Source organism: Tachysurus fulvidraco, chromosome 5 (assembly GCF_022655615.1).
Source record: "Tachysurus fulvidraco isolate hzauxx_2018 chromosome 5, HZAU_PFXX_2.0, whole genome shotgun sequence".
Taxonomy (NCBI): domain Eukaryota; kingdom Metazoa; phylum Chordata; class Actinopteri; order Siluriformes; family Bagridae; genus Tachysurus; species Tachysurus fulvidraco.
Window position 1 is genome coordinate 32,813,454 of NC_062522.1, and position 15,740 is coordinate 32,829,193.

Sequence of the window (15,740 nt, forward strand, 5' to 3'; positions counted from 1 at the left end):
CAGACTCAATGCTTCACAGCTAACTGTAATAGACGTGAGGTTCGGCATGAAGCATAAACAGTACAGAACTACACCATGATTAAAATTCAAATGTTTTAGCATTTTATAGAAACAAATTGACTTGGAGTCTGTGGGTTGTACGCAGGATTGCACATTGGCGGTGGATTCATCAGCTGTGGATTGTACATTGGCGGTGGATTGTACATTGGCGGTGGATTGTACATTGGCGGTGGATTGTACATTGGCGGTGGATTCATTGGCTGTTGAATCATTGGCTGTTGAAACGTCAGCTGTTGTATGGTGGGTTGTGGATTCATCGGCTGTGGGATCAATGGTTGTGAATACTGTATCGGCTGTAACAGAAATATTTAATAAAGAAGTTATTGTAGATCAGGATAAAAATACAGTTTTACTGTTTACTCATGTTGACTTTAATAAACATTTATGGGTTAAGTTCAGGGTCTGTGACTTTAGCCCAAAAGTTGCTTCCATATTAAACCAGATAACGATCGCAGAGCTCTTTAAGATCACTCATGATGCTTTTGCTGTTCTCTCTGTCTGATGTCTTATGTAGAAAACATTCTGAAGGAAAATCTGACCGAGCGCTCGTCCAATTTATAATTTCATGAATAAAAATTCCTGGTTATCTTCCATCTCTTCTGGTGTCCTCTGTGTAGGGAAAGCAAACTTTATTTAAAGCTTAAAGAGACATTTCAGAAACAACACACTGTAATCAGCCCCTAGCTCTCAGACACGGGTGCTGGACGTCAATCCAGCTCCTAACTCAAGCTGAAAAAAGTAAAAAAAATGCATTCAAAAGTTCAGGTCTGTAACTCACTCACCCCCAGGTCTGTAACTCACTCACCCCCAGGTCTGTAACTCACTCAACCCCAGGTCTGTAACTCACACACCCCCAGGTCTGTAACTCACTCACCCCCAGGTCTGTAACTCACTCACCCCCAGGTCTGTAACTCACACACCCCCAGGTCTGTAACTCACTCACCCTCAGGTCTGTAACTCACTCACCCCCAGGTCTGTAACTCACTCACCCCCAGGTCTGTAACTCACTCACCCCCAGGTCTGTAACTCACTCACCCCCAGGTCTGTAACTCACTCACCCCCAGGTCTGTAACTCACTCATCCCCAGGTCTGTAACTCACTCACCCCCAGGTCTGTAACTCACTCACCCCCAGGTCTGTAACTCACTCACCCCAAGGTCTGTAACTCACTCGTCGCCAGGGCTGTAACTCACTCACCCCAAGGTCTGTAACTCACTCACCCCCAGGTCTGTAACTCACTCACCCCAAGGTCTGTAACTCACTCACCCCCAGGTCTGTAACTCACTCGTCCCCAGGTCTGTAACTCACTCGTCGCCAGGGCTGTAACTCACTCGCCCCCAGGTCTGTAACTCGCCCACCCCCAGGTCTGTAACTCACTCACCCCAAGGTCTGTAACTCACTCACCCCAAGGTCTGTAACTCGCCCACCCCCAGGTCTGTAACTCACTCACCCCAAGGTCTGTAACTCACTCACTCCCAGGTCTGTAACTCACTCACCCCAAGGTCTGTAACTCACTCACCCCCAGGTCTGTAACTCACTCACCCCAAGGTCTGTAACTCACTCACCCCAAGGTCTGTAACTCACTCACCCCAAGGTCTGTAACTCACTCACCCCAAGGTCTGTAACTCACTCACCCCCAGGTCTGTAACTCACTCACTCACCCCCAGGTCTGTAACTCACTCACCCCCAGGTCTGTAACTCACTCACCCCCAGGTCTGTAACTCACTCACCCCCAGGTCTGTAACTCACTCACCCCCAGGTCTGTAACTCACTCATCCCCAGGTCTGTAACTCACTCACCCCAGGTCTGTAATGCTCAGGTATTGTCTGAATAATGATGAAGTCTGTAGTCTCTTCACTTCTACGTATCTGAGGTCTGATGTGCGTAGTTTCAGGATTAAATAATACAGAACCATGCTCTGTGTTTGATGAAAAAGATAATAAATGTAAAGAGATTTTAAATGTCACTCACCGTAGTTGCAGTGCAGCCGGCGGCTTTATAGGTGGAGATAGAAATGCTGAACTCAAGCACAGAGACAACCAACAGCGTGCCATAGATCCACTGGCAATGGCACAAAAAATCCACACAGTCAGTAAACAGTTAATACACTAACAAATAAATAAATAATTTGGCTCATTACAGAAGAGAAGCTCTAGTGTGAAAGTGTTTCACATCCTTTTCTATTTCAGTACAATTAATTATACAAAATGACACCAGGAGTGAAAAGTAGAGTCTTTTAAATACTACGGTTTAGTGTACAATCAAACTTCCATGGACTCAACAAGTCTGTAAAAAACTGCATTTAAATACGTACATCTGCATTCATTCATTCATTCATTCATTCATTCATTCATTCATCTTCTACCGCTTATCCGAACTACCTCGGGTCACGGGGAGCCTGTGCCTATCTCAGCCGTCATCGGGCATCGAGGCAGGATACACCCTGGACGGAGTGCCAACCCATCACAGGGCACACACACACTCTCATTCACTCACACACTCACACACTACGGACAATTTTTCAGAGATGCCAATCAACCTACCATGCATGTCTTTGGACCGGGGGAGGAAACCGGAGTACCTGGAGGAAACCCCCGAGGCACGGGGAGAACATGCAAACTCCACACACATGAGGTGGAGGTGGGAATCGAACCCCTGAGGTGTGAGGTGAACATGCTAACCACTAAGCCACTGTGCCAAATCAGACAATGTTATTTTCTGTATTTTTTTTTCTCATTTTGTCTCTTGTAGTTGAAGTGTACCTAGGATGAAAATTACAGGCTTCTCTCATCTTTTTAAGTGGGAGAACTTGCACAATTGGTGGCTGACAAAATACTATTTTGCCCCAATGTACAACAGGAAACACCCTGAACCCTTTTGGTACAAAAATATACCTTTACATTCATCTAAATGTCAGATGATATCATTATTGTTGATCTCAAATTATAGCAGCTGTAAACATTCATACTGTTTTCTTTATCTCTTAATATATTTTAGTAAGGGAAACACTCAATATATAAATAATTTAAATAAAAAATAATGATTTCTGCTGTTACCATAGGAACGATAAAATACCCCAACGAGCACTTCAATTAATACATATCTGTGCTAGAAAATTAATCACCGCCTTCTGACCAATCACAATACAGCAGCCTTGAGGTGTGTTTTATTCTATTTATTTCGTTTTAAAAACAATAAAGCAATAAAATCAGGACATGTGACAGCTGCTAAGCGATGCAGTGATACACATGAAGTGCATTTATTATCTCAAATCAGTAAAGAATATATGTGAAAAAATCATGCAACATAGAAAACAAAGCTCTGCAGACGCATTGAGGCGAGTCGACGTTTTCCTCGTGTAGATTGTCAATCCTTCACCTAAGGCTGTAGACAGAACAATAATGGTTTTAAATTACTGTTTACTGTAGATGCTACAATAATAATAATAATAATAATAATAATAATAATAATAATAAAGGTGAGAGAAAAGAGGATGATGTACTGTGACCATATCGTTAGTTGTTTCTGGATTTCCACAGAAGTACAAACGTCCAGATGGCCATGAAGACCTCTAGTGTAGAGAAAAGCACGAGCACGATGTATGTACCTTGTATTACCTGTCCAAGAAAAGTCTCCTTTATTAAAGCTCCACTCTGATTTCCACAGCACAGTAAATACTTACATATGCATGAAGCATTTTGCAACGGTGAGATACAAACCTTAAATATGCTTTCGGAACATTCAATGCCGAACCTACAAAGCAGACCTACACTGGGAAATGTGAAAGACATTTCTGATCTCCAGTCCTTCAGATCAACAGACAACATAATGATGACTAGAACTGCAGCCAGAGCACTGAGAAGGTTCATCACCAGCGAGGATTTCACCTAACCACAGACAAAAATCAGCTTAACATACTACACCACTTCCACAACTCTGCTTTAAAGTCATGTCCACTCACCACGAAGGGATTACGATAATTCATAGCAGCAACCGACAGAGAACCAGAGATGAGAAACTGATCGAAAGATAAAAATACAAACTGAATACTGAGTTTTTAAACAAAACGGGGTGAAAATATTAAAGCAGGACAAAGAGAACGTACACAAATTGACCCCCAGTACACAGCTCCGTAGCGGACACACAAAGGCTGAACATAGTTGGGATGAACTTTGTCAGGCTGAACATTGTCAGGCTGAACATTGTCAGGCTGAACATTGTCAGGCTGAAGCTTGTTAGGCGGAAAGAAAAAATCTGTAAACGAAACATCGCCTAACTTACCATTGTTTAACGGAACATTGTGTAACGGAACATTGTTTAATGGAACATTGTTTAACGGAACATTGTGTAACGGAACATTGTTTAACGGAACATTGTTTAACAGAAAACCGAATGAAAGTATCACAGCTCCGATCATCATCTGGACAATCTGTGGAAACATAAAGAGAAACAAGGATGAAAACACACCATCCTCACACCATCTATTCTATCAATGAAGCTTAAAAAATAAGTACAAAAAAGAGGAAAGTTACCCCGAGTGACTTCGAGTCTGTTTTCATAGCAGGTTGCGGCATTTTCACTGAGCGGAAGAGATCCAGTAAACCTGTGAAAGATCAGATGAATAGAAATATGCATGAAAATTATCAAAAAAACTGATGATAATTTGGTGAAATTATTTAAATTAATTCAAGAATCTAGTGTACAATCTTGTAGCTGTAATGAATTTCACTTTTTAGTGAATAAAATCAAAGGACGTAGAATATAGACATGAATCTGTAATGCATACCAAAAAAATAAAAGTCAAGCGAATTAATAACGTCAGCAAAATGTTTTATAATATGTTTTTAAAAAAATCCCTCAGATGCCTTTCAAACAGAAATTGTAAAAAAAAAAAAAAAAAAAAAAAAAAAAAAAAAAAACTTTACAACCATATGATTAAGCAGCAATTGAGGGGGCCAAGCACTTTTTTGGCCCCAGGTCTGAAGCAACGTTCAGTACAAAACTCTGTAAAGAAAAGTGACATTAAGAGCCTCGTTCATTAAACAGAAAGGACAAAAGAAAGAATGAAGAAATAAGCAGAGAATGAAATTTCCACCAGAGCTTTTTCAGAAACGTTGACTCACTGGAACTCTGATCTTTTATAAAGCAACTGCTATTTCTTTTTCAACGATCTATTTTCTTTATTTTATTTATCTAATTTTCTGGTTTATTACCATTTTTAATGGCTAGTTGTTCCTATATATTTGCATAAATTTGCATTAAACAATTGCAAAAAATGAACGAGCGTTTGTTCATATGAGTCGATCAAAACCACACATTTACTCACAGTCTCGAATATTCAGTAAATTCTATTCTAAAAATCCACATTCGTCATTGTGGCAAAAAAGTTTACAGAAAAAAGAAAGCAATATTGTAAAAAAAGAAACTAACCTTGTAATGAAATAATTTTCTTGGGCTTCTGCTGTGCTGCAGCTTCAATGTTCTTCACTGTGAGGCACTGACCCTTGTGTTGGTAGTTTTATTGGTGGCCGGTGGCTGGTGGCTGATTCTTAAGAGGAACCCAGAAGGTTTTTGCGGTGGTGTTGTACCTCTTGTCACAGAAGTTCACTAGAAAACTTGTGCAACTGAGTCAGATCTCATTTATCTAACATTAAAAATCATGCAGTATACTGATTTAAACGTTACTAAACCTTGATCTAGGCAATTAAAACAACTCCAGATCCAAGTCCAACCTTTATGTTCCCTAGCACACTGAAGTTGGAGTGTATTGCTTTGGTGAACGAGTGAAAGTTGAACTCTAAATGTAGTTATTAATCTAAGGACTCCAGTTTGGACGGCTCCTGTAATGGCTTAGTTAGTTAGCATTGTTCTTTTGGCTAGCAAGAAATTGTTCAAGACAAGTCTTTCATATAGAGCAGGGGTGTCAAACTCATTTTGGTCTGGGGGTCGCATACAGCTTAATCTGATCTCAAGGGACCCAGACCAGTAAACTCATAGCAAAATTACATAGAACTAACAATAAGTCCACTTTTTTAAACAAGTTTAATTGTAAAAATCTTTATATTACATGAATTGTTCTTTTACAAAAATATATTACGAACAACCTACAGTAAGTAGTATGTGCAATTGTGCAACAACACTTTTACCCAGTTTAAGATTTATTTAAGTGCATTATGCATAAAAACTGTACACAGTTATTGTACAATGGCGCAAACATTTAGTCGCAGGTTTGTTTACCTTAAAAACAAACTGTCCTGCATTTTAACATAAATCAAACATCAAAACATAGAGATTGTCCACACACTTAAAATCTTAAGTGGCAGCTGTTTTAAAAAGAAACTCTTTGTAAAAATTGTTAATTTATGCGTATGTATGTTTTTTAAAGTAAACAAATTTATTTGATCAATTTTCCCCTGAAACTTGCCATCTTTTAGCCTGCACAAGTGCATCAATATCAGGCATTATGTCCTGAGTAGACATTAATTTTAGAATCTCATGTAAGTGCTTATGTGTGAGCTTTGAGTGCAGCTTTGTTTTATTAATGTTCATTACTGAAAAAGCTTGCTCACGAAGGTAGGTACTGTACTGACAACATTTTTTCAGCCAGTGCTGTTAATTTAGGATAGCTGAAGGTTAAAAAAAGAAATAAAAACTCCGACAGACAGAGACGCAATGCGAGTCGCATTCTACCGAGCAAGCACCAAGTCTGAACGAACCCACGTTTAGCAGAACTCTACTGGTTAGTAAGTACGTATTATTAACGTTAAGTAAAAAGCTGAAGAAACCCTAAACGTTAGCGGAAAAGCACCGCGAACCCGAGTGACTGAGGGAGAGACAGAGAGCTGTTGTGTGTGTGACTGTGAGTGAGCAGAGCGAGACACAACAACACAATACATGTGTATGTGTGTGGGGGAGGGGCGCTGTGACTAGCCTATCACAGAACGCTGACACAATCAGATACCCAATGATGATTTTCATTCAATCCGAGCGCAGATATTGACTCGTATTACTCGTATAATACTCGTACTCGGCAGAAGTGCTTTATCCGTACAGGATACTCGTTTCAGCCGAGTATCCGGCTCATCTCTACTTGCAACATTTTGTTCAGATTATTCAAGTGCTCTGTGAAATCAACCATAAATGCATGGCCCTTTTTTCGCCATTCTGAGTTTCATACGGGTTTCCCATTCACCTCCGTGAACATATAGGATTAGGTCCATTTTTCTTGAAAAATCCGACACTCTGTGTCCACTTTTCTCTTTCTTTTTTTTTTTTTTTTTTTGATAAAGACGTTATGTTGATGAGATCCTTTTTAGATCCTGAAGGAATTCAAAAGAATGGTTTATTAAAGCAAAACTTCACATTGAACAATAAGATCGTTTTAAATAATTGTGTCATGTTTAAAGATTCTGGTATTAATTGGTTGGTTGCTGATGTATGTTTATTATTCCTTGTGGGCCGTAGGCCATAGCTTAGTGGGAGGTTATAGAGGGGAATGAGGTATTAAAAAATGCTCACTTAGTCGTTAATAATACAGTAATTCTATGTTTTGTGTTATTTTAAACTTTAACATTGTACGCAGGCCAACAGTCAGGAAGCGGTTAATGCTACATCATGAACAGGACCTGTGTGTACAAATAGCATCATTTCGATACATACTGTATCATCAGGGTCCAAGAACCTTCATCCTTCACAATATCTCCCCCTAGTGGTCAGATCATTATGTTACGCACAAAAATAAATTCATACATGGGTTCATAAATGAACAAACTTACATTTAAAGTAACACACTGATCATTAAAATCCAGTTTGAGAGTTTTTCATACAGAAGACGAGAAGGAAAGAACCACCTGAAGCAACAGCTTACTGATGTTACTGATGTTACTGATGGACCCTGAAATATATTCTGTGTGTTTAGTAATTCTGCTGCTACTCATTTGTTTGATGCTCTGTTTTAATTACTAGTGGTGTTATTGGTTATTCTCCCTCTCTCTCTCCCTCTCTCTCCCCTCCCTCCCATCCGGCCGTGCGGGAGGCCAGGGCAGAGCCGGCAGAGCAGGTGACCAGGGTGGTGCTGTACGGGACTGGGCGGGACGGAGGCACTGTAGGGCATTCGGGCATCCGTGGCTGGTTTGGCTGGTTTTGTACTTTTGGTACAAAAATATACCTTTACATCACCATAGCTGTTTTCATTTAAATGGCAGATGATATCATTATCGTTGTTCTCAAATTATAGCAGCTGTAAACATTCATTACTGTTTTTTTATCTCCTGAAATATGTTAGTAAAAGAATCACTCACTATATAAATAATTAAAATAAAAATAAAGGTTTCTGCTTTATCATAGGAATGATAAAATACCAGAACAATTAATTTCAATAATAATAATAATAATAATAATAATAATAATAATAATAATAATAATAATAATATAACAATTAGTACATATCTGTGCTAGAAAATTAATCACCGCCTTCTGACCAATCACAATACAGCAACCTTGAGGTGTGTTTTATTCTATTTATTTCATTTTAAAAACAATAAAGCAATAAAATCAGGACATGTGACAGCTGCTAAGCGATGCAGTGATACACATGAAGTGCATTTATTATCTCAAATCAGTAAAGAATATATGTGAAAAAATCATGCAACATAGAAAACAAAGCTCTGCAGACGCATTGAGGCGAGTCGACGTTTTCCTCGTGTAGATTGTCAATCCTTCACCTAAGGCTGTAGACAGAACAATAATGGTTTTAAATCACTGTTTACTGTAGATGCTACAATAATAATAATAATAATAATAATAATAATAATAATAATAATAATAATAATAATAAAGGTGAGAGAAAAGAGGATGATGTACTGTGACCATAGCGTTAGTTGTTTCTGGATTTCCACAGAAGTACAAACGTCCAGATGGCCATGCAGACCTCAAGTATAGAGAAAGCCAGGGGCACTATGAATGTTCCTTGTATTGCCTGTCCAAGAAAAAGTCTGTGTTATTAAAGCTCCACTCTGAATTCCACAGAACAGTAAATACTTACATATGCATGAAGCATTTAGCGACGGTCAGATACAAACCTCTAATATGCTTAACTCAGGACAGCCATTGCTGAGCCTACACAGTTGACCTACATAGTTGAGTATTAAAGACATTTCTGATTTCCAGTCCTTCAGATCAACAGACAACATAATGATGACTAGAACTGCAGCCAGAGCACTGAGAAGGTTCATCACCAGCGTGGATTTCACCTAACCACAGACAAAAATCAGCTTAACATACTACACCACTTCCACAACTCTGCTTTAAAGTCATGTCCACTCACCACGAAGGGATTACGATAATTCATAGCAGCAACCGACAGAGAACCAGCGATGAGAAACTGATCGAAAGATAAAAATACAATCTGAATATTGAGTTTTTAAACAAAATGGGGTGAAAATATTAAAGCAGGACAAAGAGAACGTACACAAATTGACCCCCAGTACATAGCCTTGGAACGGACACACAAAGGCTGAACACTGGTAGGCTGAACATTGTCAGGCTGAAGCTTGTTAGGCGGAAAGAAAAAATCTGTAAACGAAACATCGCCTAACTTAACATTGTTTAACGGAACATTGTTTAACGGAACATTGTTTAACAGAAAACCGAATGAAAGTATCACAACTCCGATCATCATCTGGACAATCTGTGGAAACATAAAGAGAAACAAGGATAAAGGGATAAAAACACAACTTCCTCACACCATCTATTCTATCAATGAAGCTTAAAAGATAAGCACAAAAAAAAAAGGAAAGTTACCCCGGGTGACTTCGAGTCTGTTTTGATAGCAGGTAGCGGCATTTTCACTGAGCTGAAGAGATCCAGTAAACCTGTGAAAGATCAGATGAATAGAAATATGCATGAAAATGATCAAAAATACTGTTTTTTTTTTTTTAACAAAACAAAAAAAAACTTTACAACTTTACACACAATTGATTAAGCAGCAATTGAGGGGGCCAAGCACTTTCTTGGCCCCAGGTCTGAAGCAACATTCAGTACAAAACCATGTAAAGAAAAGTTATATTAAGTGCCTCGTTCATTAAACAGAAAGGACAAAAGAAAGAATGAAGAAATGAGCAGAGAGTGAAATTTCCAGCAGAGTTTTTTCAGAAACGTTGACTCACTGGAACTCTGATCTTTTATAAAGCAACTGCTATTTCTTTTTCAACGATCTATTTTCTTTCATTTATTTATCTAATTTTTATTACCCCTTTTTTTAATGGCTAGTTGTTCATATACATTTGCATAAATTTGCATTAAACATTTACAAAAAAATGAACTACCGTTTGTTCATACGAGTCGATCAAAACCACACATTTACTCACAGTCATGAATATTCACTAAATTCTATTGTAAAAATCCACATTCGTCATTGTGGCCCCATGTTTGTGTGTTATAATAAAATTTACAATTATGTTTTAAAAAGTGTCAAGAAAAAAGAAAGCAAAATAAACAACAAGAAAAAGTGAAATAGATATATATAGAGATATGTAGATATAGATATATAGATATATATTTAGTAAAAAGGAAACTAACCTTGTAATGAAATAATTTTCTTGGGCTTTTGCTTTGCTGCAGCTTCACTGTTCTTCACTGTTCTTCGCTGTGAGGCACTGACCCCTGTGTTGGTAGTTTTATTGGTGGTTGGTGGCTGGTGGCTGGTGGCTGATTCCTAATAGGAACCCAGAAGGTTTTTGCGGTGATGTTGTAAAAATCACGCAGTATACTGATTTAAATATTACTAAACCATGATCTAGTGAAGTTACTCTCTCCTCCTCCCTCCCCCTCTCTCTTCCTCCCTCTTCCCTCTTTCTCCTTCCCTCTCGCTCTCTCTCTCTCTTTCTCTCTCTCTCCCCCCTCTCTGTCCCTAAATCCCCCCCTCAGCACCCTGAAGTCTTTCCCTAACGTCCTAAAACCCTAAATGTTAAATGTTCTCTCTGATGCGGATCATAAACCGCTGCAGTCGACAAGATGGATATAAATTCAGACAATATAAATTAGGATAGAAATTAAAGTCCTTATGCATCCAGTCTGTTTATGTGCTACAATGCATTAATATACACTTGTACAGTAATTTATCATTTCTATGCTACTGATCTAGTTTAAAATGGAAAACAAAGACGTTTTAAATTCTAGGGTTAGGGAGAGTTTAAACACCAGTTATTAAATAAAACACATAAGAGTGAGAAACCTTTTTCTGTGTGTAAGGGACAGTTTTTTTTACATCGTACCCAAGAAACAGGATGTGGTTTGTGGTACAAAATGGCATAGCTTTACCGTGAAGGAGAAAGATCATAATGTTCTCTTTTTAACCCTTCACTAACGTCCCTCTGTGTCCGGAGGTGTTCACTTTATTTAAACAAATGCAGGAGAAGACAATAGGAGAAGGAAAAAGTCTGAAGCGGATTTTTTAACTTGCTGAAGAAGCAGTTATGCGTAAATGACTCATTATACCCGATCCTTTAACGCACGTATTGCGGGCCGTCAGCCAGTCTGTGTGTTGCCATGGCAACACAAACCTTTGGCCATTATTTTGTCTGAAATGTATTTTTATTTTAATTGTTTTATTTATACAGGAATCTCCCGGCGTGATACAAGATCTCATAAAGGGAGTTCAGGTTCGAGCACCAACAGGTTCATGCAGAAGAACAATTCCACACATTAGAAATAAATTCAAAACAGAAAATCAACACAGGAGACAAAAAAAAGAGTGATGTGAAAATTCTTTTAGGACAGTTTTTAAGTCTTAAAAGAAATGAAATCATGGAGTGTTGCACAATGACAAATTGCACCAAGTGAGTTGTGTTGAAATAATGCTGTAATTTGGGCAGACTTTGTGATAATGCTGACTGCATCGTATAAAGAACCGGCAAAACCACTTCCTGTGAGTGCTCCTACATACAACAGGAAACACCCTGTACCCTTTTGGTACAAAATATACCTTTAAATCACCATATCCGTTTATATCTAAATGTCAGATGATATCATTATTATTGTTTTCAAAATATAGGTTACTGCTGTTACCATAGGAACGATAAAATACCAGAACTAGCACTTCAATTAACAGATATCTGTGCTAGAAAATTTATCACCGCCTTCTGACCAATCACAATCCAGCAGCCTTGAGGTGTGTTTTATTCTATTTATTTCATTTTAAAAACAATAAAGCAATAAAATCAGGACATGTGACAGCTGCTAAGCGATGCAGTGATACACATGAAGTGCATTTATTATCTCAAATCAGTAAAGAATATATGTGAAAAAATCATGCAACATAGAAAACAAAGCTCTGCAGACGCATTGAGGCGAGTCGACGTTTTCCTCACGTAGATTGTCAATCTTTCACCTAAGGCTGTAGACAGAACAATAATGGCTTTATATTATCCCATAATAATAATAATAATAATAATAATAATAATAATAATAATAATAATAATAATAATAGTGAGAGAAAAGAGGATGATGTACTGTGACTATAGCGTCAGTGGAGTCTCTGGATTTCCACAGAAGTACAAACGTCCGGATGGCCATGCAGACCTCAAGTATAGAGAAAAGCAGGAGCACTACGAATGTACGTCTTATTAACTGTCCAAGAAAAAGTCTCTGTTATTAAAGCTCCACTCTGATTTCCACAGCACAGTAAATACCTACATATGCATGAAGCATTTAGCGACGGTCAGATACAAACCTCAAGGATACCAATTATTCCAATTAATGAAGAAAATTCCCTCAGATCAACAGACAACATAATGATGACTAGAACTGCAGCCAGAGCGCTGAGAAGGTTCATCACCAGCGAGGATTTCACCTAACCACAGACAAAAATCAGCTTAACATACTACACCACTTCCACAACTCTGCTTTAAATTCATGTCAACTCACCACGAAGGGATTACGATGATCCACGGCAGAAACCGACAGAGAACCAGCGATTAGAAACTGATCGAAAGATAAAAATACAACCTGAATATTGAGTTTTTAAACAAAACGGGGTGAAAATATTAAAGCAGGACAAAGAGAACGTACACAAATTGACCCCCAGTACACAGCTCCGGAACGGACACACAAAGGCTGAGCATCGTTTAACTGAGAACCGAATGAAAGTATCACAACTCCGATCATCATCTGGACAATCTGTGGAAACATAAAGAGAAACAAGGATAAAGGGATAAAAACACAACTTCCTCACACCATCTATTCTATCAATGAAGCTTAAAAGATAAGTACAAAAAAAAGGAAAGTTACCCCGAGTGACTTCGAGTCTGTTTTGATAGCAGGTAGCGGCATTTTCACTGAGCTGAAGAGATCCAGTAAACCTGTGAAAGATCAGACGAATAGAAATATGCATGAAAATGGTTGATTAAAAAAAAAAGACAAAAAAAAAACTGATGATAATTTGGTGAAATTATTTAAATTATTTCAAGAATTTAGGGCAATTATTGAATTTAATTCAAGAATCTAGTGTACAATCTCGTAGCTGTAATGAATTTCACTTTTTTGTGAATAAAATCAAAGGACGTAGAACACTGATGTGAATTTATAATGCATACCTAAAAAAGGCAAGCGAATTAACCCTCAATTGCTCAGGTGTATAAACTGAAATAAGACAATGTAAGTCACTCTGGATAAGAGTGTCTGCTAAATGCTCTAAATGTAAATGTAAATGTAAGCAGCAATTGAGGGGGCCAAGCACTTTCTTGGCCCCAGGTCTCAAGCAACATTCAGTACAAAACTCTCACAAGGTTTTTTTTTAGTATCTCATGAATCATCTCGTATATCAGGAAGTCACATCAAAGTAACACTTTTGTTATGTTCAGATTGTTTTTGCTGTGCTGTAAAAAACAAAAAAGTGACATTAAGAGCCTCGTTTATTAAACAGAAAGGACAAAAGAAAGAAAGAAGCAATGAGCAGATGATGTGGGAGTACTGAAAGTTCTGAGGGTTGAAATTTCCACCACAGACTTTTTCCAAAATACGTTAACTCACTGGAACTCTGATCTTTTATAAAGCGACTGCTATTTCTTTTCACAAATATTGTTTTGAATATGCTTGAAAAGTGTGCTAGTGGTACTGTAGGTTACTTTAAAATTAAAAGCCATGTAATTTTATCTAATGCAGTCAAATACATTCAGAAACATGTAATATATATATATATATATATATAGATAGATATATATATATATATATATATATATATATATATATATATATATATATATTTTTTAATATTTAATTTATATGGGTCGCTCACAGTCTTGCAAAATCACAGTCTTGGTAGCAGTGTGAAACAATCATATGAAACTACCAACAGTGTGTCTGTAATCGGTCTCAATCCAGCTTACACTTTCCTACAGAAGAACTTAAATATTAATATATATGAGAAAGTCGATCATACACCATTTTTGAATATTTTTATTTACTCTCACACACACACTGAGATTTATGTGCAGAATCTTTCACTCTTTCACCAATAAATCCACATTCTTCATTTTGGCCCCATGTTTGTGCTTTTTAAAAATTTTACAATTATGTTTTAAAAAGTTTAAAGATATATATATATATATATATATATATATATATATATATATATATATATATATATATATATATATATATATATATATAATTTAAAAAAAACTAACCTTATAATGAAATAATTTTCTTGGTCTTCTGCTGTGCTGCAGCTTCAATGTTCTTCACTGTGAGGAAGTCACTGACACCTGTATTGGTAGTTTTGCTGGTGGCTGGTGGCTGATTCTTAAGAGGAACCCAGAAGGTTTTTGTGGTTGTACCTCTTGTCACGAACGTTCACTAAAAAACTTGTGCTGAGTCAGATCTCATTTATCTAATGTTAAAAATCATGCAGTATACTGATTTGAACATTACTAAACCTTTATCTAGGCAATTAAAACAACTCCAGATCCAAGTCCAAACTTTATGTTCCCTAGCACACTGAAGTCGTTTTTCCAATTAGCCTCGATGAGTAGGAGTGTATTGCTTTGGTGAACGAGTGAAAGTTGAACTCTAAATGTAGTTATTATTCTAAGGACTCCAGTTTGGACGGCTCCTGTAATGGGTCAGTTAGTTAGCATTGTTCTTTTGGCTAGCAAGAAATTGTTCAAGAGAATGTCTTTCATATAGAGCAACATTCAATATCACTGGAGGACAACATTTTCTTCTACTATACTGTAGTTCAGGAATAATTGGAGTCTTGGAAATTTCTATTTGAATTCCAATAAACGGTGTCTCTTTTTCTCAGGAGATTGTATTGTGTGTACATGCTTTAAAATGTGGAAGAACTGAAACATTTGAGGCCTTAAACTTTCCACCATGCTGATATCTGCATGTTGACTGCACACATTACATTTCTGCCATTTGGCAGATGCCCTTATCCAGAGTGATGAAAAAGTAATTACCCCCAGTGTTGTTGGGCATTCGTTTAGAGCGTTGCCTGCCATTCTTCTGGAGTCACCTTAATGCTGTAAAGGTAGAAAATGAAAGCCATTCTAATTAGAAGTGTATTCCATATTTGGCCATTGACTAGTTTGCAGTTAGAATTATGTGTGAAAATGTTTAATTATATTTTATGACGCAGTATAAAATTCTTAAACTATAATGTTGGGTCACCATTAACCACTT

The 15,740-nt window shown here is 37.5% G+C and overlaps 2 protein-coding genes and 1 long non-coding RNA gene across 4 annotated transcripts; all 3 read right to left on the reverse strand.

Annotated features, from left to right (window-relative positions):
* Positions 1-4,369: 4,369 nt before the first annotated feature.
* LOC125141173 lies at positions 4,370-8,172 on the reverse strand. The gene is made up of 3 exons (XR_007140535.1): positions 5,490-8,172; positions 4,592-4,662; positions 4,370-4,488 (listed from the first exon to the last, which is right to left on the reverse strand). It is a non-coding gene; the product is annotated as an uncharacterized LOC125141173 (long non-coding RNA).
* Positions 8,173-8,564: 392 nt separating this feature from the next.
* LOC125138350 (membrane-spanning 4-domains subfamily A member 12-like) lies at positions 8,565-10,867 on the reverse strand. Of its 2 annotated transcripts, none has more exons than XM_027140170.2 (7): positions 10,638-10,867; positions 9,861-9,931; positions 9,529-9,747; positions 9,385-9,441; positions 9,140-9,310; positions 8,922-9,036; positions 8,565-8,788 (listed from the first exon to the last, which is right to left on the reverse strand). In XM_027140170.2, exons 2-6 carry the CDS (start codon positions 9,900-9,902, stop codon positions 8,935-8,937), a joined length of 591 nt encoding a protein of 196 aa, XP_026995971.2. In that variant the 5' UTR covers positions 9,903-9,931; positions 10,638-10,867; the 3' UTR covers positions 8,565-8,788; positions 8,922-8,934. The 2 variants fall into 2 exon arrangements, with proteins under 2 accessions (XP_026995971.2, XP_026995969.2); XM_027140168.2 differs by having other exon boundaries at positions 8,928-9,036; positions 10,638-10,864.
* A 1,362-nt stretch (positions 10,868-12,229) lies between these two features.
* On the reverse strand, positions 12,230-15,377 carry LOC113638724 (membrane-spanning 4-domains subfamily A member 15-like). Its single transcript, XM_027140171.2, has 7 exons — positions 14,744-15,377; positions 13,347-13,417; positions 13,128-13,235; positions 12,984-13,040; positions 12,790-12,909; positions 12,570-12,686; positions 12,230-12,453 (listed from the first exon to the last, which is right to left on the reverse strand). The coding sequence occupies exons 2-7, from the start codon at positions 13,386-13,388 to the stop codon at positions 12,448-12,450; spliced, it is 450 nt and encodes a 149-aa protein (XP_026995972.2). The 5' UTR covers positions 13,389-13,417; positions 14,744-15,377; the 3' UTR covers positions 12,230-12,447.
* Positions 15,378-15,740: the final 363 nt, after the last annotated feature.